Genomic DNA, 26,191 nt, shown 5'->3' with positions numbered 1-26,191 from the left:
CCCCTCCGTCATCATTTTGATTTTGTGGATCTCTGGATCGATGATAGCCCGCGGGAAACATCCATAATTCACCTGCGTCGGTTTCATTTCGTCCCACGCGTATCTGCATCGCACCTCCCAACCAATTCTACCCCTCCGTCGCCGTTTCCAGCGGCTGATTTAAGAACAGCGCGACGTCCAGAATGTACGGAATCTCGGCCACCGTTGCGAACACGACGGATGTTCCCTCGCGGCCTCCTCGCGCGGTTCGGCCGGTTCGATGGACGTAGAGCTTCGGCGAGGTGGGACAATCGAAGTGGATCACCGTGTTCACAAGAGGAATATCGAGACCTCGCGCTGCGACGTCGGTGACCACCAGCACCGGCACTTTGTTATCGCGGAATTGTGCGAGATTCATGGTTCGCGCGGTCATCTACCGTCTCACTTCGGCTCGAAACTCACCTCCATCGTTCCGTAAATGCACACCGTGCTAATTCCGGTGTGGTTCAGAATGGACTACTTGGCACTTGGCTCGATTGGGTACGGTGATATACTCCGCGTGGAAGCGCGTAGCGACGAAGATGAGCACGCCTTGCACGTTGGGGATCACTCGATGCATCAGGAAGAGCAGCGCGGCTGTCTTCTCTTCCTACGATCGATTGAACGGGCAATTCGCACGGGACGAACAAGGAAAAACGTGCTGCAGAGATTTGGAGAGAGCTTGCTGTCGATGTCGAGGCGAACGATCTCTGGGTCGTGCAGTCCCGCGCGCGAGAACTCGAGGAGAATGGGAGGGAGTGTGGCAGAGACCAGCATCGATTGGCGATTCACTGGGAGTCGGCCTGTGATGTCGTTCAATTGGGGAGCGAAGCCCAGCTCAAAGAGCTGATCGGCTTCATCGTAGCAGATGTGATGAATGAAGGAAGCAGAAGTTTAGTGACAAATAATCACAATAGTAATAGCAACAATAGACATTACAACAACAATTACAACAACAACAATAGACATTACAAATATTACAACAATAGACATCACAATTATAACAACAGCAACTCTGAATAAAAAGATATGAATTGAACAGAGGATAGAGAAAAATCGGGCACCTCAAGAAGCATATGCATCAAACGACCGGGAGTCGCAAAAATAACGTCTGGATGCTTGGAAATCGATTCAAACTGAGACTCGATGGCTTCACCTCCCACTAGAATACAAGAACGAAGATTGGTGTAGTGAGACAATTTGTTAAACACACGGTAGGACTGATAGGCAAGTTCTCGAGTCGGAGAGAGAACGATACCACGCACTCCACCAGTCAGGTGGTGTTCTTTCAGCTTCTCCACCATTGGAATCAGAAAAGCCGCTGTCTTACCACTACCTATACAATCATCCCATTGAATACTCGTTTTACCTGTTCTTGCCATTACCACTACATCTTTTCCTTTCAGTGCCGTGGGAATAGTGGCTCTTTGAATAGGAGTGGGAATCTTAAATCCAAGTTTCACAATTCCCGCTAATACTGGTTTACTCACTCCCATCTTCTGAAATGTGCCGCTCTTTTTCGCACTCGATTTGGCAGTCCTATTAGAATTCATTAAAACATGCAAAACATACGAAGAAACCTTGGACGCAGCATCCAGCTCGTTGATGGCAGAATGATCGATTTCTTCAGTGTTAATCGTAGCTAGTTCTTTTTCCATTTCGTTCCCCTTTTCTTGCCCCTCTCTGGAAAATGAAGTGAGAAAGTGGTTGTTATCAACAAAGAGAATTCACAAATCTACTCTACAGATCGCTAGAGACGGACTACAGACTTTCGCAATTCCATCACCAAGTGCTTTTCGATAGAAAGAAACCGATTCATTGTCATCAGTCGATTGCTGAATTGCCCTCTCCTATCCATACTATCTGATTCTCAAACTGTACCTCGAGCGCGTTCGATCACTCACCACCTGCGTGATATAACTCCCCATCTTTTCCTTTATAGCGTCCAGCAAAAGGCTCCATCGATCTTCACTCCTGCTGACCTCACGTCCATCCGCAAGCTCGCTCTCACTCGAATGGAAATCGTTGCGTCGTAAGATTCGCAGCATTTCAAAAAACTTGTCGGGAATCGATTCCGCGTTGGGAACCAAACAGAATCGTTCATACAAATGGAGGTTTGCTTTGTGAAGCCTCTCTGCCTTTTCCTATGATTCAGAAACGCGTTTTCTCTGTTCCTACATCAAAGAAAGGATCGTCTTCTTTCAACTCAAGATTCCATAGAACGCAATCTCCTTTCATCGCGAGCAGCAATTCGCCCTTTGATCTACTCACAGCAAACCAGAAATATTCTACAGAAGCATATACCAATTCGGAAATCCTTGTCGGATCATCCAATCCGAGCTGAATTCCGTCGACTCGCTGCTTACAACCACCACATTTCCTTCTTTTTCTTCTTCCTTTTCGATTCGCAAAAACTCGCCTGCCTTTTGGAAAATGCTGTTATGGGCGAATACGAGAGGCGGAATCAGCAGTGTTTCGCCATCCACAACCAAGCTTTTCCCTCGCACCAGAAGCTCTGCCCACTACCATTCATTATCTCGTCCAATCCAAACCAAAAAGCGAGGATACGTGACCAAGGATGAAGTGAAAAGCTTTTGAAGATGCTTGTGAGACTGAATGAGAGCGCAACTCGCTTCGAATTCTCTGTGCAACGTCGCATTGAGTGCAGATACTTCGTCGAGCAGCGCACTGCCATACAAGTGGAGAAGATCGTCTTTCGAGAGGAGAACCGGATGATGGAATTCTTCGATCGATGGGAGTTTCGCTAAGAAGGGAGCAAACAAAGACCATCTTTCGTTATCGAATTTCTCCCAGAGAAGAGTCAATGCGATAAGAGCGTATTCTGAGAGTTGATTCTGGTGATAGAAGGCAGAGAACGCTTTCCCAAAGCGTGGGTGAGTGAGTGCTGTGTGAAGACCGATGACAGTATCGTTGTGGATTCGCAGCACTTCCTCTCCCTTTTGAATGGCTTCCTTGGCTATCACGCCTAATCCTCCCCAAGGAGTGCTTCCGATGCTGATCTTGGTATTCTCGCTGTGTTCTTTCACCCAATCATTCAAGCGAAGTAGTGGCTAGCAATGAATTCGATTCGAAACAGGGACTTCATTGAGTGTAGGTTGTGGGGAGGATTGCGAGGAAGAGGACTGCACAGACTGAGGATTCAATTGCTCCGTTTTCAGATTGCTCATCATCAATTGAATCAAATGCTTGCGCGAAATACGCCATCGCAAGGCAAGCTTGGACGCAGCGGACAGCCGATCTCTTTCCATGTGCAACTTCCACTAGAAATCACAATCAGTTCCACGTGGCTACGTTATCCGCAGCAATACTGGTAGAATACACACTTTCCACCCACTTCAAATGGTCGAACAGTTTGCTTTTCAATTCCTCCTTTCCATCGTCCCATATTTGCTTCGCTTTGTCTCCCCTCTCCCCCGTAGCACATTCATACACATCCATTGCTTCCCATCGGCCCTTCTGCTTCGAACTCACACGCGTTTCGTATAGATCGATGCATTTCTGAAGCTGGTCTTCGTCGGCCTCTCGCAGCAAAAAGAAAGAAAGCGCTTTGTCGTTCAGAAAGCGAGTCACATCCAAACACACGGAATCGTCCGTCGGATATCCCAGCGCTTTGAACACTCTCGATAAGCGCGGAGAAGGTGTGTGCGATGGGAGAGGAATCAACAAACAGTCGTGAATGTTGCTGATCGGAACGAATCCAAAGTGCTGCAAATAGTAGTGGGAAGGAAAAGCTTCATAATCTAAATACACTTGCCGACCTCGTTTCACACGCTTATCGGTGACAACTCGAAGCTGGTTCTGCTCGTTTATTATGAAATGGGTTCGTTCATGCGAACGATCGACTGCTTCGAAGGGCTTCCAATGAATCGAAAATCATTCAATTACAGAATCCGTGGAAATGAAATTGCGATAATCCATCAAGGGAATCAATAGCCGATTCTCGGTCACAGTCCGCGTGATGACCATTGTGTAGCCCCATTCAAATCCGGAATAACTACAAGCCCAAAGCCGATCTCGGAAGGGAGCATCGACTTGCAGGAAATAGGTGCACATGTGCCGAGTGAAAGCAAAATAGGTGCTATAATAGTCACTTCGCTGAATGTTCAGTCGCTGAATGATCGCCGGATCTTCGAATTCCTTGATTTCGGATTGGGTGAATGATGAAGGGACCGTGGGATGCTTTGGGAGTGTCTGAGAAACAAGAGAAGGGAGAAGGGAGAACTTGAAGCCAGGGATACCACCGGGAAGCACGACCCTTGATTCTTTCTTGAATCAAGAACGCCGCTAGCATCAAATCGTCACTCATTGCAAGAAAAAGATTCTTTTCCGACTCGGGCACTGATTTTAACACTGTCGATGGATATCTATGCACGAGAATCAGGGAAAGTGAAATACATGACGTCATCCAAGTCCAACTCGATAAGTGTGCTGTTTGGCTTGATCTCCTCGACTGCAACAAGACCTAATTTGTAGTCAAACTCCAAAACTACCTCGATCCATGCCAGAAAAGTCAGAAATCTTGATTGGCGCGACATGAGCTGCAAATCAGACTAAAAATGTGTCAGTACCCCTCTGATGAACCCATTTTTCAAAATTCCGAATCTCTGTCGAGTTTGAGAATAGCGTGTCAGAACCTGTTTGCGGCTCGCCCGAAAAGAACACATAAATCACCGCAGCCACGAGAAGAGCAACAAGATCCATGGTATTCAACAAACACAGACATCTAATGAAAACAAGCAGTCATAAACCCAGTCACTTTCTGAACGTCTCGGTCCTTCACCGAGCAGTTGCACGCATAGACCTTGCACGGAGCATCCTTCTCGAACGAGAACTTCTGCCCCTCGACTCCCAGCTTGTTCACACTTTGCTCGCCGACTGTTTCCACGCTTCCCCGGCTTTCCTTGATCAGATCGCTACAGACAAGCAGATTCAATAACGATACAGCTCGTTCTCGATGCGATCGAACACAGATTGGTTGTCTTCGCAGCCGCTCAGGTCTGACTTGTTTACAGCAAGGAGGAGCGGGCAGGGGTGCGAAACAAACGACGGGTTTACGAAAATATCGTAGAGAAATCTGAGAGAAAAGACACCCACAGAAGGATACTCGGCGACTTCCTTCTCGCTGTAGTGCGAGCCGTCGAGCATGAAGACGATTCCGGATGTGTGAGAAAAGTATTTCTCAAGCTGGCTACGTAGATTAAAGAATCCGCACCAAAACACACTTGCGAACAGAAGGATGGCCAGGGAAGTCCACAATCTTCCCGAGAACCTTTTGGGATTCCTTCTCGTTCGATTCGGCGCACGAAAAGGACGCGACGTTCTCCTTCATCGAGGTTACTGTTTGGGGGACCTGTTCCTGCGTTGTCTATGTGCCAGAATGCATTGCTGCTTTACCAGATAAAAGAACGAGGTTTTTCCACTGTCGCAAGGACCGAGAAGAAGAATCGTATCTCCATGGATCGTCTGCGCTCTCCTTCCTCTTGTCTTCCAGAATACGCGAGCTACGGTAATGAGATTTTTCTGCAAAGCAGGTACCAGCGATAAGCGCTACGAGAAGTAAGTAGCCGGCAGTCAAAACGATCATCAATGCGATTCCGAAAGCTTGTTGCTAGTGGATCAAGCGATTTTTCAAGCGATACATCGGTTACATGAAAGAAGGAAGCAATCTTGAATTGAAAGTAGTAGAAATAGGTCAGTATGGAAGTTGGCAGATTGTCGTACTGCAAGTAGAGAGAAGACATCGTACTCAAAAGTATACAAATAATATATATGTATATATATATATGTAGTAATGAATGCTTCTGAAGAAAGGTTTGAAAACAACAATAATATTAGCAACAGCAAGTCGCTTGAGCTTGTCAAACAAAAAGGCAAAAGAAACGAAATCTACTATTTACAAAAGAACAGTGAACTCGTTTGGTCACTGACGGATTTAAGAGCGGTCCACCTTGGCCATGTACTGGATGAGGTCGACCATACGGTTGGAGTATCCCCACTCGTTATCGTACCAGGAGACGAGCTTGACGAAGTGCTCATTGAGGGCAATTCCCGCCTTGGCATCGAAGACCGAGGAGTAGGGGCAGGTGAGGAGATCGCGAGAGACGATATCGTAATCGACGTATCCCATGATTCCCTTCAGATAGGTCTCGGAAGCCTCCTTCACGGCAGCCTTGATCTGCTCGTAGGTGGCGGGCTTGCTGAGCGTGCAGGTCAGATCCACCACGGAGACATCCTCGGTGGGGACACGGAAGGACATTCCGGTCAGCTTACCGTTCAGCTCGGGAATGACCTTGCCCACAGCCTTCGCGGCACCCGTGGACGAGGGAATGATGTTGAAGCAGGCCGAGCGACCACCTCTCCAGTCCTTCTTGGAAGGTCCGTCGAGCACCTTCTGGGTGGAGGTGACGGCGTGCACCGTGGTCATCAGACCCTCCTTCAGACCGAACTTGTCGTTGATGATCTTCGCCAGAGGCGCCAGGCAGTTCGTCGTGCACGAGGCGTTCGACACCACCTTCAGGTCCTTCGTGTAGGAAGTGTTGTTCACTCCCATCACGAACATCGGAGCGTCCTTCGACGGCGCAGAGATCACCACCTTCTTCGCGCCACCCTCCAGGTGCTGAGCAGCCTTCTCCTGGGCCGTGAACACACCCGTCGACTCCACGATGTACTCCGCACCCGCAGCGCCCCACTGGATCTTCTTCGGATCCATCTCGTTGGACACCACAATGCGGCGACCGTTCACGATGATCGCGTCCTTCTCCGCCTTCACCGTTCCCTGGAACGGACCGTGGGTCGAATCGTGCAGGATCATGTACTCCATGTAGTCGGGAGTGATGAACGGATCGTTGATCGCAACCACGTTCACCAGAGGGTTCGGCTGCGAGGCACGGAACACCAGACGACCAATACGACCGAAACCGTTGATACCCACGTTCACCGGACCAGCGTTCTTCACCGTCGAGTTCGCGTTGATGATGTTCACGAACTCGGGCTTCAGCGAAGCTCCGCCCACCAGGAAGCCGTCGATATCGGCCTGCTTGCCCAGCTCGTTGCAGTTCTTCGCGTTCACAGAACCTCCGTAGATGATGCGCACCTTATCGGCAACAGCACCGCTCACGTTCTCACGCAGCCACTTACGCAGAATGGCGTGCACCTCCTCCGCCTGAGCAGGGGTCGCCACCTTGCCAGTACCAATCGCCCAGATGGGCTCGTACGCAATCACCGCGTCATCCCAGTTCTTGATCGCGTCGGCGTACGCCTTCAGCTGGCGAGTCACCACCTCAGCGAAGCGGCCAGACTCACGCTCCTGCAGGGACTCTCCCAGGCAGCAGATCACCTTCAGCCCGTTCTTCTGAGCATAGGCAGCCTTCGTAGCAACCTCAGCATCCGACTCACCCTTGCCGCGGCGCTCAGAGTGACCCACGATCGCCCAACCGACCTTCAGATCCTTCAGCATCTCAGCAGAGGTCTCGCCGGTGAACGCACCGTTGCCCTGGCTCCACACATCCTGAGCAGCCACCTGCACATCGGGGCGCACAGTCGAGACGGTATCACGCAGGTAAGCGGTGGGAGGGGCAATCACCACCTCCGCATCGCTGTTCAGGTTGGAGGCGTTCAGGGTCGAAACGATCTCCTGCACCTTGGCAATAGATCCATTGCACTTCCAGTTTCCTCCCACGAACAGCTTACGGGCAGCAGTTCCAAAGTTACGAGCAACAATAGCAGAACGAGTGAACATTATTTACAATAAATAAGAAAATTTGAGTATGAGGGTTTAGATTCCAGGCGCAATTGATTGGTCCCCCTGATCGCATGTCGTCCCTCAGAGAAGTATATGATTTCCGCCTTCTTCTCTTACGTCATACGCCATACACCATTCCTATCGCTTCCTAAGTGATTGGTGAAATCGATGCGAAATCTAGGATTGCTGTCTGCGTGTAGGAGATTCACTGGAATCGGCTCGTGCTTGTTTTCTACGAATGTCTTCTTTGTTTAGCAAACGTGCGCTTGTTTCTTCTAATTCTTGCTTTCTCCCTAAGGTGGGGAGATTGTTGACACGATAGAAAGACACTGGAGTTGAACCCCGTTGTGTAGGGGACAGTTGACTAGGAGATAGGATCCTGACAGTTTGAACCGTGAATAGAAGGAAATCCACTCTTACTCACTTGGCTCGATTTGACCAAACGTTGTCATTGTTGATTCTTTGTCGTTCTCTGGTCTTCGTTTATCGTACAATGGGCGATGTTGATGATAGCAATGCGGGATTTGCTGCATTACAGGGAAAGGAAAACTGTGTGTATTTCTTGGTTTGGATAATACCAGTGGGTGGTGGGATCGGTCAGTATTGTTGTGAAAAAGAGAGAATGTGATTATTTGGGTTTTGACAGGTTAGTAATGTATTTTCAGTGAGGAATATGATGGAAGCGTTTTGGCGAAGGTGTAGTGCAGAGGGATCGTGTGGGTATGTAGAATGGATGTTTGTAGTTGATTGTTGTTGCAGTTGTGGTGGTAGTGGTGAATGCAGTTATGACTATGTCGCTGCTGCTATTCATCTCATGTTTAATTCTGCAAGAAAACGATATAGTCATAGCAGACTATGGATAGAAGGTACTGAACATGGAATTGATATGATAAAGAAATCAATTCCTTTTTCACTGGGGCGAAAGGAAAAGAAAAACAAGAAGGAACGTCAACATGGGTTATTGGAATGCTACATCTCCCATTCTAGTAATTCCAGATCGAATTTATGAGTTTAAACAGAAAACTGAAGCTTGATAGAGCGAAACAGAAGCAATTCCTTGTATCACAACCAAGAATAAGGAAAGAAATAACTCTCTTTAAGTCTGTGAATAGTGTGAGTAAGGTAGGAAGGAATCAAGTAAGTATTCATCAGTGATGTTTAAAGTACCCTACGAAACCATTGAAAACATCGCTCCATTTGCTAAAGCTACTCTATCGTCTTCATAACTCTACATCCAAATACCATATTGCTTCAACATCGTAAATATTCCCATAAACAAACAATCAGAAACAAAGAAACAAACTATTCCTTGTTAAGCACCTTAATACCTTCCTTAGAAGCAACTATTACCTATTCATCAGTCTCGACTCCATACCAAGTCCTACACTATGCGCCATATCAATAAAAAGACCATGATCCACCACTCCCGTTATCAACTTCAACTCCTTATCCATCTCCTTAGGATTCGAAATACCCTCAGGGAAGCGCAGATCGATAATGTAATTTCCATTATCCGTAACCAGTCTACACTCACAACAAGCCACGCTACACATACGGTTTAGAAGCATCCTCCTTGCTAGGACGGAGAACGGCTTCACCATACTTGCTCAAACGTTTCTGGGTCTGCTTCCAGCCAAAGGGAGTGATCTCCACAGGAACCGCATCCTTGGTTCCCAGCTTGGACACAATTTTGCTCTCATCCACGATCACAATAAACTTAGAGGTCAGAATCTCGGTGCTCTTTTCGCGCAACAGAGCAGCGCCCTTCCCCTTAATCAACTGAAGATCAGGATCCACCTCATCGGCTCCATCAATAGCAAGGTCAATAGAATCCACACTGTCAATATCAGTCATTGGAATATTCAGAGAGCGTGCCTACAAAATCATCACTGCTCCAAAATCCAGACATGCGTATCGGTTTCAATAGACGTTGCTACTCCCACAATATCCTTCAAAATCCCTTCTCTCAGCAGTCTTCCAAGCTCTTCGACAGCAAAATACGCCGTAGAACCCGTTCCCAAACCAACAACATTTCCACTCTTAACTTGTTTGACTGCTTCAACAGCAGCTCTCTTCTTCAATTCGTTCATATTCATTTCAAAATTGGTTTTCGATATAAAATACTATGAGTTGTTGCAGAAAACAGGGAAACGCAATGAGGTCCCAAAATAGCCATGATTTCTGTCTTACTTTGGTTTTGTTATTTACCATTCGTTCCGTCCATAAACTAGTTCGCTGGGCCTACAATGACTGAAAGATACGATCAGGAAGAAGAAATAATGAACGGAAAGTGTAATGCGGGTAGGAGTTTTGCGTTGCGCAATTATTGAATAGCATATGATTTGTCGCGCAAGATGGCACCCTTTTTTGACATCCATATTATGCTTTTTATCTTTAATTGGCTAGAGAAGACAAACATATCCTATTTTCAAAGATGGAGATAGATTTCCTTTATTCGCAAATGTATGGACCGAATGAAATTGCGAAGGCTCGTCTGGAGTTACTCCGTCATACAAACATGATTGGTTATGCCATCGACGTGTACAAGGAGCTGAACGGAACCGACGAAACACCTGCTGGTATTTTTTGTGCCGCTGTTCAATTTTCAGAGTTCAAAGGTCGAGAAGAAGGGATCAATCGCCAATATGAGGACTTCAAGGACAGCAAACTCTACGAATGCATGGAAAGCTGTCTGGAGAGCGATTCCATCCCTACGCTCTCTGATGATGATCTGAAGGAGTTTTCTGTACGAGGGTTTGTGTCCATCTTGACTCACAGCTGACGCGAGAGGATATGGACAAGTCCTATTCCCTCGCCCAATTTATCATGAATTGCGGAGACTACGAACTTGCTCTGAACCTTATCTCCTTTTACATGTTCCTTTTAAGAAAACGTCTTCACACTAGTCAACAAATTCCCGCGACAACGAGTGGCGATCTCTTCCACGACCGCATGCTGAACCTGCTGTGGGGTCGTCTGACCTGTGAGTCGTTGATGAGTCTGGATGACGGAATGACCACTTTAAAAGAGCTGGAAGACGCCCTGGCCAACATTGAAGTGCTATGCTCTACACTCCGATCATTTCTAGAAGGTCGCTTCGGCTGCTCAAGTGCTCCAAGAGCGATCGTGGCTGGTTCACTACGGCCTCTTCTTGCTCAGCGGAATGAAGAACGGAGAGGATTTCTTCGTGCGAACGTTCTTCCGCAAAGAGTCGGTGTGGCAGCTGAACTCGAGTGTAGATATCTCGCCACGATCGAGCTCAACGCTCCCTGGCTGCTTCGCTACCTCGTGGTCGTGTTTATGAAGCAGGGAAGAGCCGCGCGTGTGAATCTCTCGCGTGTGATCGAGGTAGAGACGAGGAGACGCGATGAGTCGTGTAGATCTTGGAACGATGCTCGGATGTGCTGGAAGACCCCATTCTTCTCTTTGCTTATCATCTCATTGTTCGCATGGACTTCGCACAGGCGGCAAAGGAGCTGGCTCGTTGCGAAGACGTGTTCGCGAGCGATTTCTTCCTCTCCAGAATGGGCGTGGAGTCGGAGGAAACGTTCATGAACGAGGCGCGACTGACGATTTTGGATCTCATATTCGTAATGTATCAGCGGATTTCCATCCCCTTCCTGGCCGAAATGCTGAGTTTGAGCGTGTCGGAATGCCAGGAGTTCGTAGAGAGCATGATCAGCAAAGGCCTGATCGATATGGAGATGGAAGAATCGCGAGAGTTTGTGAAGATGTCGAAAGCGGCTCCTTCCTTGTATGAGCAAGTGATGGCTAGAAAGAAGTGATAGGTACCAGTAGTAGTAGGAGGAGGAGATGATGATGATGATGATGATTCCATGTGTTTGTTGACTCAAACAGTCGACTCGATTTGTTCGAGTTGGATCCCTTCACCTCCCAATCGAACCATAAAAGTTTGATAGCCTCGCGAATGCAACACATTTATCAACTCCGCTTCATCTTCATCACATGCAGATTCGCGAATCGCAATCACACAGCCTCCACCCCCACCTCCTGTGAGTTTCGCCGCGAAATGATGCTGTTTGGCGAGTTGCACAATCTCGTCGATCGCCTCACAACTCACTCCAAGTGTTTTCAACACGTTTTGATTGATTCTCACTGCGCCGACCAATTTGTTCATTTCCAACACGCCCTCCTCGTTGATGCTCGCCTTCACCAGCTCGTCAATGCAGTCAAAGAGATGCTCTGCAGATTTCGGATAGTGACTTTTGAGAGTCTTTACGCGGCTGATCATCTCGAACGTGTTCTTTGGGAGCATTGTGTCCACCAACAACACAGCAAAGGGATCTGTTTTCACCTGCTTCTTTTCGAATTTCCCATCCAAACTGCGACGAAACCGGATGATTCCTCCTATGAAGTCAAGAAACACTTTAGCTGCGAATACCATAACATGACACCGTGCTGTCGAGACCCGACGGAGTTCCATGAAAGAGGACTTCTCCTTTAAAGGAAAGCTCGTTCACGCGTTGTAGAAACTATGATAATGAAGGAGTAGAAATAGCACTTCTTCGCTGATCGTCTCATATGCGTATCTACAGCCAATGATCGATGCTGCTATGGAGCTACAGAGAGCAGCAGACCCGCCGATGCCTTTCTCTCGAGGAATCCCCTCGTTCTCAATCCGAACAGTGAATCCTCCTGTTCGTTCAAAAGTGCTGCGAATTACTAGCAGAATAAAATGCCTCACGGGAAAACCTCCTGTAAAAAGTAGAGAACGATAACGACAGCGCTTTTTGTAAAATGACTTGGATGTTGACCTAAGAGTACATAAGCAGTGATGTCACTCTCAAAAATGCTTTCTACACCTAGAGTTGAAGGAACTGAAAATATAATACGGCAAAAGTCGTTAGAGTAGAAGTGAATCTCACAAAAGAAAATGACTAATAAAAAACATGTCTTTTAGTCATTGAAACAGAATATATAATGGAATAATATATGTACCAAACATGTACTAACAATCGAAGCAATCCATGTTCCATATAACTCGTATTATCAATTACTTACTGATGACTCCACTCATTTTCTATTCCATCTCGTTGTATAATGAGTGAGTAGTAATTATAACAAATGTTCCTATTGCATACAATGCCGGAGTCATCCATCTCTCTGTTCTTTCCTGTTTTAGCTTGATCATGGAAGAAGAATGTGTTGGGAACACTGTTTCCAGTTTGAGTGAGAATTCAGGCATAATATTAGGAGACAAGTTTCCTTTAATATTAAGAGTCAACAATAAGATATTATAAACATGATTCTTGCGAGTATCATCAAATTGTCGATTACAGCAGACTCTTTGAAAATAACTTCTTATCAGTATTGTGGCTGAAACTAATGCCTCATCATTAAAAAAAGCTTGTATCCAATCTGATTGCTGATCCAATGCCAAACAAGCTCTTCAAAAATATAGTCCACTTTACCCTAACAGCCTCCCATAAATAAAAAACCCCTAAATATATTTATACCAAATTCAATGCTATTCTATTATTTATAATAAGTATGCCAGTATTGTACTTTATCCATGTTATTTTCATAATACCCTTATATAATACACAGATATCAATTGCAAATCAAACTTCATTGCATACTATATTCGTAGAATACATAAGCACTCAAGAATAACACGTATTCAATTATTCCTATTATTATCTGTCATTAGGTTCTTTATCGTATCGACTAGCCATCAAACTGTCCATTACTTTTTTTATCCTATTTAGATTACACTTATCACCTGCATTCCATAGTAAATGTCAGATTCAATGTATGTATTATGACATCAGTATAAGTCAAGTGCTTCTGCAGTTATAAAAAAAGATAATTGTAAAGGAAAAATTAATCATGTTTCAAGAGCATTGTTTCTCATACATATTCATTGTACTATTATTGATATGCAACCCAAAATAAACAATTCAGACCGAAGTGAGCTCTGTGGAAAAAAGTCGATCCAACAAAATAAAATGGTATATAGCCAACATTCCAAGAAAATATAATAAGTATACTTTCTATTGAACACAAAGAAATACGAAGAAACTGACTAATATACTGAAATAGGAAAGTGCAATGAGCAAAATAATGAATTAATAAAAGTTTTTGATTTATCATTTCTTATTCTGTCCATTGAACATTATCGTAATGATTTAGTATTATAATATTTCAATGTTTAAACGGTTCTTGGGAAGAAAAGAACGAACTCCGCAGACGGAAACAAAAGAAGAACGCAAACTTCGGTTGATTGTCCAAACTGCAGCTACAATAGATGAAAAAATCCGATTAGCTGAAAGAAAGTAATAGCTGGTACAATTAGCTTATGAATAGAGTTGACGCATTAGAAGCAAAACGAGAAAAGCTGATGAGTGCTGCAAAGGTAGCTAAAAGAGCAAACCGTACTTTAGGTGATACATGGGGAAATCAATTAAGTTTAGAGCTGAAGCGAATTTTGCAAAGTGTAGCATTGTGTGACAAAAGTATAAAGCGTCAGTCTGTAGTTCCTATTTCTACTATTTTATTGATAGGCTATTTCTTTGAACTTGTCAAAAATGAAGGATATGTGTGAAGCCTATTTGGATCAAAGTGATTTCCTTATAGCCGTAAGAGATGCTACTACGTTGATTGAAGAGTTCGGATTGTATGATATTGACTTTATAAACTTTATCATAGAAAGCCTGAACAGGCGGATGAACTATTGGATAAGATGAGAGACTTACATGATATTACTGGAGAAGTTGATACTACTCTCATTGATACCGCAGAAGAGGGATTGGATAATGCCGACCTAGATGATTTGATGAACGAACTTGACTTGAGCTTGGAAGAGGATGCTGTCGCAGCTGCTGCTGATAAAACTAGTGGCTTACCTGCTGCACCTAGCACAACTACTGAAGCTGAAGCAACTGCTGAGCCAAAGCTTCCTGAAGCTCCCATAGCAGATCCAGTGAAAAAGCAAACGCTTGTCAAGCCCAGCACTTTTTCACCTTCTGCAAGGCAGGTAGCGACTATTGATAATACGGATGAAGAATTGGAGGACATGTTGATTAATTTGTAATTCTGAACTGATTGTTCGTTTGTTTACCATAATTAAAGGATTACGTTATGTGGAAGTGTGTAGAACTTCATAGTAGATTTGAACACATGTGTGGCCTTTATATTCTAGATTCCAATTAGTCTTTATTTGCATTTGAATGGTATGTATATATATAGGTTGGGGTAAACAAACAAACAATTCATTGACCTGCAGGAGATCTTGAGCGGGTTGTTCACCGCCTATTACGTCCGTACCTTCTAGCCTTGGACTTCTTCCCACTAGCCCACCTCCGGGATCTGCTTGCTATCCCTTTATGTCACATACCATGAAGAGTGAGCCGTTCATAGTAAGTCCCTTGCACGAATCTTTCTACTTCCTCACAACCGACCAACTCACCTTACTCACCAAAAGACATTCCACATCCAATACAAGGTGCCTGGATTTTATCACGATCCTTCCTTCTTTCTTTCCTCCTAGACAATGTTTCCATGTCAGTGTGTGTGGTATCATGTCTCTTCCAAAAGTGGACATTTCCAACGAATTCCAGTACTCCCATCGCATCCTGCAACTCTCTCACCCATGTCCTCTCTCTTCCCAAAGATAAGACAAAGCACATAAATCGGTGTTCAATTTCCCAGATGGGAAGGCAAATATACTGTCGGATCGAATTGGTCTCAATTTACTACAAATCGACCCCTCATCCACCAAATCAAGTAGCGTATCCAAATTCACATTCTTATCCCACATTTCAGAATGAACCTTCTTATACGGCGGGTCATTCTTCTGTTGGACGGTATTCATCCTCTCTGATGAATCGCACTCTCGTTTCTTCTCATTATCACTACACAAAACCTTCAAGTCTTCTTTGTCATCACTGGTTATCTTTTCCATACTATCTTCACTCATATATTCACTATTCATCGTCTTCTTCCCACTCATACTTAAGCTGGCTTCATTCTTATTTGCACACCATTCTTCTTTCACAGCCGCTTCAAAACTCAATATTCCTGTCGAATTTGAGTTTCCCAATGTCTTCTTTGCATTCTCTTTCTTATTTCCTCTCCACCACACAAAATTGAAAAAATCGAAAAATCGTTTACCACACATAGGGAGAATCAACATTTTGCTCCGAACAACTTGTGATTACAATACTGCTCTTGCTCTCGCTCTCTTTCTCCTTCTTTTTCTTCACTTCCTCACATGGAAGCTCACAATCCTTCTTCTCTTCCAACAAACTCGACTCTACCTTTGTTGAAGGCGAAACCTCTTTTGGTTCAATCGGCTTGACCTCCTCTTCCAAACGCACTCTTTTACTCTCCATGTGTCGCAACACCACTTCTTCCTTTTCACCTCCAGGTCTCTTCACACGGTTCTCACTATTCTTCTCTTGCGTTTTTATCGGAGTTTTGCCGTGGTTGGGAGATTTCGTAACAGTCCTTCTTGATTTCGATTTCTTATCACTAGAATGCTTCTTCGTCTTCTTCATTTCTTTGTTCATTGGGATTGCCTCAGGCTGTTTTCTCTCACTGTCCTCTCTCAACTTCTTACAAGAGTCCTTCCATTCTTCTTCTTCTTCTTTATCTACCTATCTGCACAACTTCTTCTTTTAACCGATTATCTTCAGTACTTTCAACCGGTTCTTTCACAGACACCTCCACCGAACTCTTCGTTGACGTCCTTCGGCTCTTCACTAACCTCTCATTCTTCCTAAACTGTGGAAAACCAGTCTTCCTTGTGGATACACTTCATCAAGAATCGTATACTTCTTCTCCAAGTACAATCAATATTAAACTCGTCTTGTCACGTGCTCTTGGAGGCGTTTCAACACCATCAATACGAGTTTTTCGGGTGCTATCATTTCACCCAACAATAACGAACTCCCACACCTGATTAACTAATCTAATCAATTCAATTCAATTGAATTCAATTGAATTCATGATATTTATTGTGTGAAATACTAGTACTTTGTGTGAAGTGAAAGTGAAAGTGGTGAGGTCCCAGGCATGTTAGGAGGCCATCAATACTCGATATTTCCATAAATTGTTGTCTTTGTGGATTGGTTCGTAGTCCTCTATCCAGATTCTTGGCACTCTCCATATACCCTTCCTTCGCTCCTTCTCTTGGTGTGCTGTGACCCAACACTTCTCTTAGGCACGCCGAGAGCACATGAAAGAAAAAGAAAAACTCCTCGATCCTCACCCCTGTTCTCTTCATGAGATCTGCATCAACCCCCTCCACAGAAGAGAGAGCGGTCTGCTACAAAAGATCCCATCCTCCACTCTCGATCCCCCTATCCTCAGTGACCTCCAGTAAGATCTCCAAGCATGTCGATTTCAGCGAAATGAGTGTGATTATTAGAGTGGTCTTGGGTGGATATGAAACGGAAAATAGGAAACTTGAGGTGGGTTTAAACCTTGGTGAAATAGGCTATTTTAACGATCGGTGGTGGTAAAGTATTGTGGTATTAGAAATCGTTAAAAGTAGTAAAGAATTGATGCGTTTTGCACTAATGTGGTAACCGATATTTCGACCTCTCTTGCACCGTGATGACAATTATTACCCTTTATCTGACGTTGTAATCGACCAACCGACTCTGAGTATTCATGGTTCTTAGGCTGCCAGGTCGACAATCATCGGTTAGCAACCAAATTTTGCATAAAACGAGTCATTCCTTTACTACTGAGGATTGGCAAGTGTTAATGCTTTTCTCACAAAAGGCATCATTGACATTTGGGTGCAAGTAGTGGGGAACGATTCATCGCACCGACAAAGTAGCGAGGCAGAAAATGCAGCGGACTCCAAAGGGTATTATAGTGATTTCTAATGTCCTTTAATTATGCTTAATTTGTAATGCCCACAAACCACTGTGTGCGAATTATCATCCAAAATCCATCTATTGTTGTTTGTACAACTTCTAAGTGTAGTGCTGACATCTAGGCTCTATGGAGCAGAAGTATGGGGCGGAAACAAGGAGGAGGCACAGAAGGTACAAAATGTGCTAAACAAAGGTCTCAATTACATCCTACAAGCCACCGGGAAGTTTACCGCATGCATTCCATCGTTGGAACTGGAGTTGGATATGCCTCCGGTGTATCCTATTCTGGTGTCAAAGCGATTGCGATGCATGTGGAAGGGGAGGTGGTTGAGTCGCACGTTGGGCGATCTCATAGATAGTAGGCTGGAATGGTGGTCAACGAAGAACACCTACCTGAAGACGACGGAGAGGATAGCACAGGAAGTGCTGCAGACGGTAGGTAGAGGGATCATCGATGATCACCTGGCATGCGGTAAGGAGGTTCCGGCGCGGTGGCTAGATGAGAGGCGGAAGTGCCATGTCCAGATGGCATTCGAGATGTGGGGTGGAGAGCCACGAAACGGAAATCCTTTTTCGGCCAGAGATCTGGTACGGAGGATGATTCCACGCCTTTGGATACGCCAGCTGCAGGAGAGCACTGCGCAGTTTCTGAGGACGTACTTGACAAGAGGACGAGCCATCAACCGGCGCTACCTGGACTTGTGGTTCAGGCATCCGGAGTTGGCTAGAGGGTGTCAGGTAATCCTGGAAATGCGCTGTGGGAGCTGGTGTTGTGTGGAGACGCGCTACCCTAAGCTAGAGGGGCCAGAAGGGTGTAAGTGTCCTTGCTGCGGAGAGTGCGAGAGGGAGACTCTAGAGCACTTCCTCTTCAAATGCCGGAGATATATGAAAGAAAGATTGGCTTTGGTCCGGAGGATCAGGGAGAGGCTCACGTTGGGCGAGGAGTGTGACGTGGAGCCTTTCTCTGATCCGGATGGTTCTCGGATTGGATGATGTGTCGACCCACAAAGCAGAAGTACAGGGAGTGAAGAAGAAGTCTGTGAAGAGGGATGTCCTACCTCTGCCCGATAGTCCGAACGACTCAGAGGCAGCTAGTAGGTTGACACGAGCGCTAGAGAAGGACACAAGTCCGAGACGCGGAGGGACAATGTCGGATCTTAGTGTTGGACCTGCAAGGGGAGATCAAGTAGAGAGCGGGAGAGTTTCGACGCCTGGGGGCGTACCTAAGAGGGAAAAGTTGGTTAGTTGAGTCGCTATCACACCCACCAACTAGCTTTTCGGCGCCGGTTAAGGTGACCTCTTTGCCACAGGTACCGGGTAGGAAGAAGAATAGACAGTCTGGAATCGACGAGTTTTTCAAGATCGCGACCAAGTGCTCAGACAAGGACAAGGATTTATCTGCGGACAAGACTTCGGACAAGGACAAGACTTCGGACAAGGACAAGACTGGAACAAGGACAAGATCAAGATGGACTGACAGTAGGAGGATTGTCTTGGACCCGTCGAACCGAAAACGTCTACGACTGGTACAGGAGAGGACATGGAGAGACACCCACGGATTGTCGACAAACGACAGATCTACTTCAGACAATGAGCCAATAGAGTCTCTGCTGGCTTTCAAGTTACGCAACGATCGTGTTGCACAAGGATCGAAAGGGGTGACACACCGACAGTCACCCACGGATGACGAGGATTCTCAGACCCCCGAGATTATACCTTTAATCGATAGGAAGGATACGGAATGTCAGACCCTACGGACGACTGGGAAGAACTTACCGATAACTGGAATTACTCCGGACAAGAACGACGAAGGTTCTCGCGCTGTTTCTACGACTGCTTCGACGACTGCTAATTCGACGTTTTCGACTGCGGATTCTGGTGACGCGTGTCAAGTTTCTACTCATATCGCTGTGGACAGCCGATTTCGCCCATGTCTATTGTGTAAGGACCCGGTGGATGTGAGAGGGTTAACAAAAAACAAACAAACAAACAATTCATTGACCTGCAGGAGATCTTGAGCGGGCCGTTGACCGCCTGTTACGTCCGTACCTTCCGGCCTTGGACTTCTTCCCAGTAGCCGACCTCTTGGGTCTGCTTGCTATCCCTCTGCTCCAAATACCAAAAAGAGTAAGCCGATCATAGTGAGTGCTTTGCAAAAATTTTGCTAGTTCCTCACATACAACCAACTCACTCCTCTCCCCAAAGAACTTCTCACAACTAATACCTGGTGCCTGGATTTCCTCACAGTCCTTCCTTCCTGTGTTCGGGACCCAATTATCCCTCCCATGGCTATCCGAACTATGATTCTCCCCAGACGAGGTACACACAGAGCCAAAACCATTTCTCATCGAACCCTTGACAATATCTCTCCAGTCTGAACAATAAATTCTTTGAATGACCCTCCGTCCCAAGGATCCTCTCGGAATAACACTGCAATCACCAAAGCCACGTAGCGAGCCTCTCACATCCACCGGGTCCTTACACAATAGACATGGGCGAAATCGGCTGTCCACAGCGATATGAGTAGAAACTTGACACGCGTCACCAGAATCCGCAGTCGAAAACGTCGAATTAGCAGTCGTCGAAGCAGTCGTAGAAACAGCGCGAGAACCTTCGTCGTTCTTGTCCGGAGTAATTCCAGTTATCGGTAAGCTCTTCCCAGTCGTCCGTAGGGTCTGACATTCCGTATCCTTCCTATCGATTAAAGGTATAATCTCGGGGGTCTGAGAATCCTCATCATCCGTGGGTGACTGCCGGTGTGTCACCCCTTTCGATCCTTGTGCAACACGATCGTTGCGTAACTTGAAAGCCAGCAGAGACTCTATTGGCTCATTGTCTGAAGTAGATCTGTCGTTTGTCGACAATCCGTGGGTGTCTAGGGTAGGGTAACAAACAAACAAACAAACAATTCATTGACCTGCAGGAGATCTTGAGCGGGCCGTTGACCGCCTGTTACGTCCGTACCTTCCGGCCTTGGACTTCTTCCCAGTAGCCGACCTCTTGGGTCTGCTTGCTATCCCTCTTTTAAAAGAACAGCATCGAGACTTCTCAACGAGTCACCCACACTGGTACTAACTCGACTCGTGATGACTTAGCTTCCTAGATCAGACGGGTTAGGGCGCTTTCCATCAGATATGGCCGTTCTCCTAGGGTTAGGGTTAACAAACAAACAAACAAACAAATTATTGACCTGCAGGAGATCTTGAGCGGGCCGTTGACCGCCTGTTACGTCCGTACCTTCCGGCCTTGGACTTCTTCCCAGTAGCCGACCTCTTGGGTCTGCTTGCTATCCCTCTGCTCCAAATACCAAAAAGAGTAAGCCGATCATAGTGAGTGCTTTGCAAAAATTTTGCTAGTTCCTCACATACAACCAACTCGCTCCTCTCCCCAAAGAACTTCTCACAACCAATACCTGGTGTCTGGATTTCCTCACAGTCCTTCCTTCCTGTGTTCGGGACCCAATTATCCCTCCCATGGCTATCCGAACCATGATTCTCCCCAGACGAGGTACACACAGAGCCAAAACCATTTCTCATCGAACCCTTAACAATATCTCTCCAGTCTGAACAATAAATTCTTTGAATGACCCTCCGTCCCAAGGATCCTCTCGGAATAACACTGCAATCACCAAAGCCACGTAGCGAGCCCCTCAAATCCACCGGGTCCTTACACAATAGACATGGGCGAAATCGGCTGTCCACAGCGATATGAGTAGAAACTTGACACGCGTCACCAGAATCCGCAGTCGAAAACGTCGAATTAGCAGTCGTCGAAGCAGTCGTAGAAACAGCGCGAGAACCTTCGTCGTTCTTGTCCGGAGTAATTCCAGTTATCGGTAAGCTCTTCCCAGTCGTCCGTAGGGTCTGACATTCCGTATCCTTCCTATCGATTAAAGGTATAATCTCGGGGGTCTGAGAATCCTCGTCATCCGTGGGTGACTGTCGGTGTGTCACTCCTTTCGATCCTTGTGCAACACGATCGTTGCGTAACTTGAAAGCCAGCAGAGACTCTATTGGCTCATTGTCTGAAGTAGATCTGTCGTTTGTCGACAATCCGTGGGTGTCTCTCCATGTCCTCTCCTGTACCAGTCGTAGACGTTTTCGGTTCGACGGGTCCAAGACAGTCCTCCTACTGTCAGTCCATCTTGATCTTGTCCTTGTTCCAGTCTTGTCCAAAGTCTTGTCCTTGTCCGAAGTCTTGTCTGAAGTCTTGTCCGCAGATAAATCCTTGTCCTTGTCTGAGCACTTGGCCGCGATCTTGAAAAACTCGTCGATTCCAGACTGTCTACTCTTCTTCCTACCCGGTACCTGTGGCAAAGAGGTCACCTTAACCGGCGCCGAAAAGCTAGTTGGTGGGTGTGATAGCGACACAACTAACTGTTCCCTCTTAGGCACGCCCCCAGGCGTCGAAACTCTCCCGCTCTCTACTTGATCTCCCCTTGCAGGTCCAACACTAAGATCCGACTTTGTCCCTCCGCGTCTCGGACTTGTGTCCTTCTCTAACACTCGTGTCAACCTACTAGCTGCCTCTGAGTCGTTCGGACTATCGGGCAGAGGTAGAGCATCCCTCTTCACAGACTTCCTTTTCACTCCCTGTACTTCTGCTTTGTGGGTCGACACATCATCCAATCCGAGAACCATCCGGATCAGGGGCTCCACGTCACGCTCCTCGCCCAACGTGAGCCTCTCCCTGATCCTCCGGACCAAAGCCAATCTTTCTTTCATATATCTCCGGCATTTGAAGAGGAAGTGCTCTAGGGTCTCCCTCTCGCACTCTCCACAGCAAGGACACTTACACCCTTCTGGCCCCTCTAGCTTAGGGTAGCGCGTCTCCACACAACACCAGCTCCCACAGCGCATTTCTAGGATTACCTGACACCCTCTAGCCAACTCCGGATGCCTGAACCACAGATCCAGGTAGCGCCGGTTGATGGCTCGTCCTCTTGTCAAGTACGTCCTCAGAAACTGCGCATCGCTCTCCTGCAGCTGGCGTATCCAAAGGCGTGGAATCATCCTCCGTACCAGATCTCTGGCCGAAAAAGGATTTCCGTTTCGTGGCTCTCCACCCCACATCTCGAATGCCATCTGGACATGGCACTTCCGCCTCTCATCTAGCCACCGCGCCGGAACCTCCTTACCGCATGCCAGGTGATCATCGATGATCCCTCTACCTACCGTCTGCAGCACTTCCTGTGCTATCCTCTCCGTCGTCTTCAGGTAGGTGTTCTTCGTTGACCACCATTCCAGCCTACTATCTATGAGATCGCCCAACGTGCGACTCAACCACCTCCCCTTCCACATGCATCGCAATCGCTTTGACACCAGAATAGGATACACCGGAGGCATATCCAACTCCAGTTCCAACGATGGAATGCATGCGGTAAACTTCCCGGTGGCTTGTAGGATGTAATTGAGACCTTTGTTTAGCACATTTTGTACCTTCTGTGCCTCCTCCTTGTTTCCGCCCCATACTTCTGCTCCATAGAGCCTAGATGTCAGCACTACACTCTGAAGTACTTTGACTCTTAACTGTGCCGGAATTCTGTAGTTGCATAGGAATCGCTTTTGGCTACCTAGGAGCATCTCCATCCTCCCAATTCTCGCATCCCTCATATCTCTCCTGTCCAGTTTGGGGGTGATCTTCACTCCTAAGTAGGTATATTCCTCAACTACCGCTATCGGTTCTCCTTGGAGAATCCATTCTCTTCCTTCATAGTTTGCGTTCTCCTCGGCAGTACCAAATAACATCACACCACATTTGGCATGCCCCACAGACATCTCCCATGTATTCGCCCACTCCGAGACATGATCCAGCAACTTCTGCAATCTGTCTGCCGTCCTTGCAAATACCACGATGTCATCCGCAAACATCAAACCCTCAACCTTGGGTTCCCAAGAGAATAGTCTCTTCTTTGGCTTAGGGAGGATATCGTTAATGAAGATCGAGAACAATATCGGAGATAGTGGACAGCCTTGACGTAGACCTCTCTCTAAGGGTACTTTCGGGGATCGCAATTGACCCACTCGTACGCTTATATAAGATCGGTCATACAGGGTTCGGATAAAATTGTACGTTTTACCCGATATCCCGTAAGCTCGTAACTTATACAACAGTGCTTCATGGGGGACCGTATCGTACGCCTTCTTAAAATCGATAAAGCATGCAAAAGCCTGCAACTCGTCTTCCGGCAGCCTTATTCGATTTTTCACCGCTCGCGCTTCGATAGTCCATCGTTGTATAATCTCGATCAAAGCTCCGACCTGCCCTACACACTCCTGTTCTGGGCGGAAACCCGCCTGGGCATCCGACAGGAAGTGCTCCTTCTCAAAGACGGAGCTGATACGACAAGCTATCACTGCCGCCACGATCTTCACGCACACAGGCATCAAACTGATACCTCTGTAATTGTTCATGTCCGTCAAATCTCCCTTTTTCGGTACCGAAACTACCGTAGAAGTCATCAAGTCCTCTGGTATGTTCCCATGGAAGATGGCATTCAGTACTCTCAGCAATATGTACGCTAATCCTCGATCCCCTCGAGGCCACTTATTTCGCGTTATTGCCTTGTACACTTCTCCTGGAATACCATCTATACCCGAGGCCTTCCCGTTTGCCATCGTCTTCACTACTTCTCGAACCTCCTTCCAGGATATGTCCTTATTCCAGTACTCTTCGCTCCCGCACATACCCTGGTTTTGAGGCTTGTTCACCTCAAAGTTCTCCCAGTATCCGAGATCCTTGCTATGGCCATTTCCCTTTGACCCTAGCTTCCTGTAGTGTTCAGCCCACAAGTCAGCCACTTCGTGCTCATCGGTACACAGCCTACCACTTGCAGGATCCTTTATCACCATCGCCTTCCTGCTCTTTTCCTCGTTCAGCTGTTTCCCTATCCATTGCCACAGTCTGCGGCTATCATTCCGGAGTTGGGATTCTATACCGCTATGAATCGCACGTATCTTCTCTTCTTCCTTGTACTGCTTTATGGTTCGCTGGCACTTCTTCATCAGGGCTCTCTCTTCCTGCGATAGTTCCTCTCCTCTGTGTCTCTTCTTCAGTAAATTCCGTCTCTTCTCCGCCAATCTCTTTATCTTCCTCGGAAACGGCTTCTTTACTCTTTTACCAGGTTTGGGCGTTCGGACCATTCCTTTCTGCTCCAGCGAGTCTTTCAATTCCACTAGGAATCGAGACACAGCCTCGCTACTCTCGCCCTCTATCAACCCCTGGTACCGGCTGATGTCAAACTTGGAGTCATCCAAATCATCCTCCAAGCGTCGGAGTACTGCAAATCGGTTCACACTTTTGTACACCGGACCTGAAGTCTTCTGCACAAAACTCAGAGTTGCAGATAATCCATTATGATCTGAGATTTTCGAATCCACTACCGAGACTTGGCTACACTTTGCTTTCCCTCCAATCGAATGTAGAATGTAGTCGATAACGCTTGTACTCCTTCCTCTCTTGAAGGTTACTTCTCCTCTCCCCATTGGAGCTACCTCCACGGGGATCTGCTGGCCTCGAATCCAGTTCTTCACCTCCGAGGGAGTCATGTTGAAGTCTCCCATTACCACTAACTAAATTCACATTCTTCCTATCTCCCGCGTAACCCATTATCTTCTTCTTCAGATCTTCTATCACCACTTCCTTCTTCCCCCCAGCATTCGCTGTAGGGATGTACACGTTGCAGATCACAAGCTTCTTCTCGCCTCGTACCACACCGGATCCCAGATCATATTCTCTGTGATCTCGAGCACCTCGGGAAACATGTCTCTCTGAACGATCGTCGCTATTCCCAGGTTTCCTTTCGCCAGCTTCTTCGGCCGGTGTTCGAAAACCACACAGCCCGGAACTTTCCAAACTTCATCACGTTCCGTCCGTTTCGTCTCCTGTAGCGCCAATACGTTCGCACCCACCTCATTCATGTAGTTCAGGATTTCGATCTTCTTCTTCTTCACTGTCCCTACATTATGGGTTGCCACGCCGTACACCAGTCTCCTGTCAAATTGGTATTTCTTCCCCTTTGGTCGCCGGGGATTCTGGAGGAACACTCTCACTCGGAATCCCATATGGTTCCCAAGCACCGAGAAAGGGGTCACAAACTTATCGTTCGTGATTCCCTTCCCAGTCACTTTGAAGAAGCGCTCTTGGCCAATTTTGCGGAGAATTGTCACTCGGACGTCCTGCACTATCGATTCCAGTTCGCACACTTCCACCAACCGGTATATCAACTTGTACACCAGTTTCACGTTGCCCTCTAGCAATCCATAGATTCTCAGGTGTTCGCCCTTTCTGGGTTCACACACTACTTCCTGTGTCGTATCCGAGTCTTTACGGCCTTCCTCGTTTCCTTTCTCTTTCTTCTTCGGTTTTCCTCTTCTACCTCGTCTCGACTTCTTCTTATTCATCGCCAAGTACAATCAATATTATACATGTCTTGTCACTTGCTCTTGGAGGTGTTTCAATACTACAAATACGAGTTTTTCGAGTGTTATCATTTCACCCAACAATAACGAACTCCCACACCTGATTAACTAATCCAGATAGTTCAGTTCAGTTCAATTCAATT

General features: G+C 46.6%; 8 protein-coding genes; 2 read left to right on the top strand and 6 right to left on the bottom strand.

Annotated features, from left to right (window-relative positions):
• Window positions 1-127: 127 nt before the first annotated feature.
• Window positions 128-1,676, bottom strand: GSBLH_T00003609001 (uncharacterized protein; the record flags this gene model as incomplete). Its single annotated transcript, XM_013042387.1, has 5 exons — window positions 128-412; window positions 442-495; window positions 524-628; window positions 658-855; window positions 1,059-1,676. The coding sequence occupies 5 exons, from the start codon at window positions 1,674-1,676 to the stop codon at window positions 128-130; spliced, it is 1,260 nt and encodes a 419-aa protein (XP_012897841.1).
• A 201-nt stretch (window positions 1,677-1,877) lies between these two features.
• GSBLH_T00006683001 (uncharacterized protein) lies at window positions 1,878-4,740 on the bottom strand (the record flags this gene model as incomplete). Its single annotated transcript, XM_013042386.1, has 11 exons — window positions 1,878-2,162; window positions 2,197-2,281; window positions 2,311-2,540; window positions 2,571-3,089; window positions 3,114-3,299; window positions 3,331-3,894; window positions 3,925-4,230; window positions 4,262-4,403; window positions 4,435-4,501; window positions 4,530-4,577; window positions 4,608-4,740. The coding sequence occupies 11 exons, from the start codon at window positions 4,738-4,740 to the stop codon at window positions 1,878-1,880; spliced, it is 2,565 nt and encodes an 854-aa protein (XP_012897840.1).
• Window positions 4,741-4,968: 228 nt separating this feature from the next.
• GSBLH_T00003608001 (uncharacterized protein) lies at window positions 4,969-5,780 on the bottom strand (the record flags this gene model as incomplete). Its single annotated transcript, XM_013042385.1, has 6 exons — window positions 4,969-5,113; window positions 5,144-5,227; window positions 5,262-5,404; window positions 5,434-5,540; window positions 5,575-5,647; window positions 5,679-5,780. 6 exons carry the CDS (start codon window positions 5,778-5,780, stop codon window positions 4,969-4,971), a joined length of 654 nt encoding a protein of 217 aa, XP_012897839.1.
• A 132-nt stretch (window positions 5,781-5,912) lies between these two features.
• Window positions 5,913-7,777, bottom strand: GSBLH_T00003607001 (Glyceraldehyde 3-phosphate dehydrogenase; the record flags this gene model as incomplete). XM_013042384.1 has 1 exon in its annotated part: window positions 5,913-7,777. The coding sequence occupies one exon, from the start codon at window positions 7,775-7,777 to the stop codon at window positions 5,972-5,974; it is 1,806 nt and encodes a 601-aa protein (XP_012897838.1). The 3' UTR covers window positions 5,913-5,971.
• A 1,349-nt stretch (window positions 7,778-9,126) lies between these two features.
• GSBLH_T00003606001 (uncharacterized protein) lies at window positions 9,127-9,876 on the bottom strand (the record flags this gene model as incomplete). The annotated part of the gene is made up of 3 exons (XM_013042383.1): window positions 9,127-9,304; window positions 9,336-9,655; window positions 9,688-9,876. The coding sequence occupies 3 exons, from the start codon at window positions 9,874-9,876 to the stop codon at window positions 9,127-9,129; spliced, it is 687 nt and encodes a 228-aa protein (XP_012897837.1).
• A 122-nt stretch (window positions 9,877-9,998) lies between these two features.
• On the top strand, window positions 9,999-10,224 carry GSBLH_T00003605001 (uncharacterized protein; the record flags this gene model as incomplete). XM_013042382.1 has 2 exons in its annotated part: window positions 9,999-10,081; window positions 10,115-10,224. Exons 1-2 carry the CDS (start codon window positions 10,027-10,029, stop codon window positions 10,222-10,224), a joined length of 165 nt encoding a protein of 54 aa, XP_012897836.1. The 5' UTR covers window positions 9,999-10,026.
• Window positions 10,225-10,241: 17 nt separating this feature from the next.
• GSBLH_T00003604001 (uncharacterized protein) lies at window positions 10,242-11,084 on the top strand (the record flags this gene model as incomplete). Its single annotated transcript, XM_013042381.1, has 5 exons — window positions 10,242-10,359; window positions 10,390-10,526; window positions 10,559-10,656; window positions 10,687-10,837; window positions 10,869-11,084. The coding sequence occupies 5 exons, from the start codon at window positions 10,242-10,244 to the stop codon at window positions 11,082-11,084; spliced, it is 720 nt and encodes a 239-aa protein (XP_012897835.1).
• A 546-nt stretch (window positions 11,085-11,630) lies between these two features.
• Window positions 11,631-12,224, bottom strand: GSBLH_T00006682001 (uncharacterized protein; the record flags this gene model as incomplete). The annotated part of the gene is made up of 1 exon (XM_013042380.1): window positions 11,631-12,224. The coding sequence occupies one exon, from the start codon at window positions 12,222-12,224 to the stop codon at window positions 11,631-11,633; it is 594 nt and encodes a 197-aa protein (XP_012897834.1).
• Between the last annotated feature and the right edge of the window lie 13,967 nt (window positions 12,225-26,191).

The sequence above is a fragment of the Blastocystis hominis genome (genome assembly GCF_000151665.1).
Source record: "Blastocystis hominis, Singapore isolate B (sub-type 7) whole genome shotgun sequence assembly, scaffold_30".
In the NCBI taxonomy this organism is placed as follows: Eukaryota; class Bigyra; order Opalinata; family Blastocystidae; genus Blastocystis; species Blastocystis hominis.
Note: the sequence above shows the minus strand (reverse complement) of the source record. Positions and strands in the feature narration are given on the sequence as shown.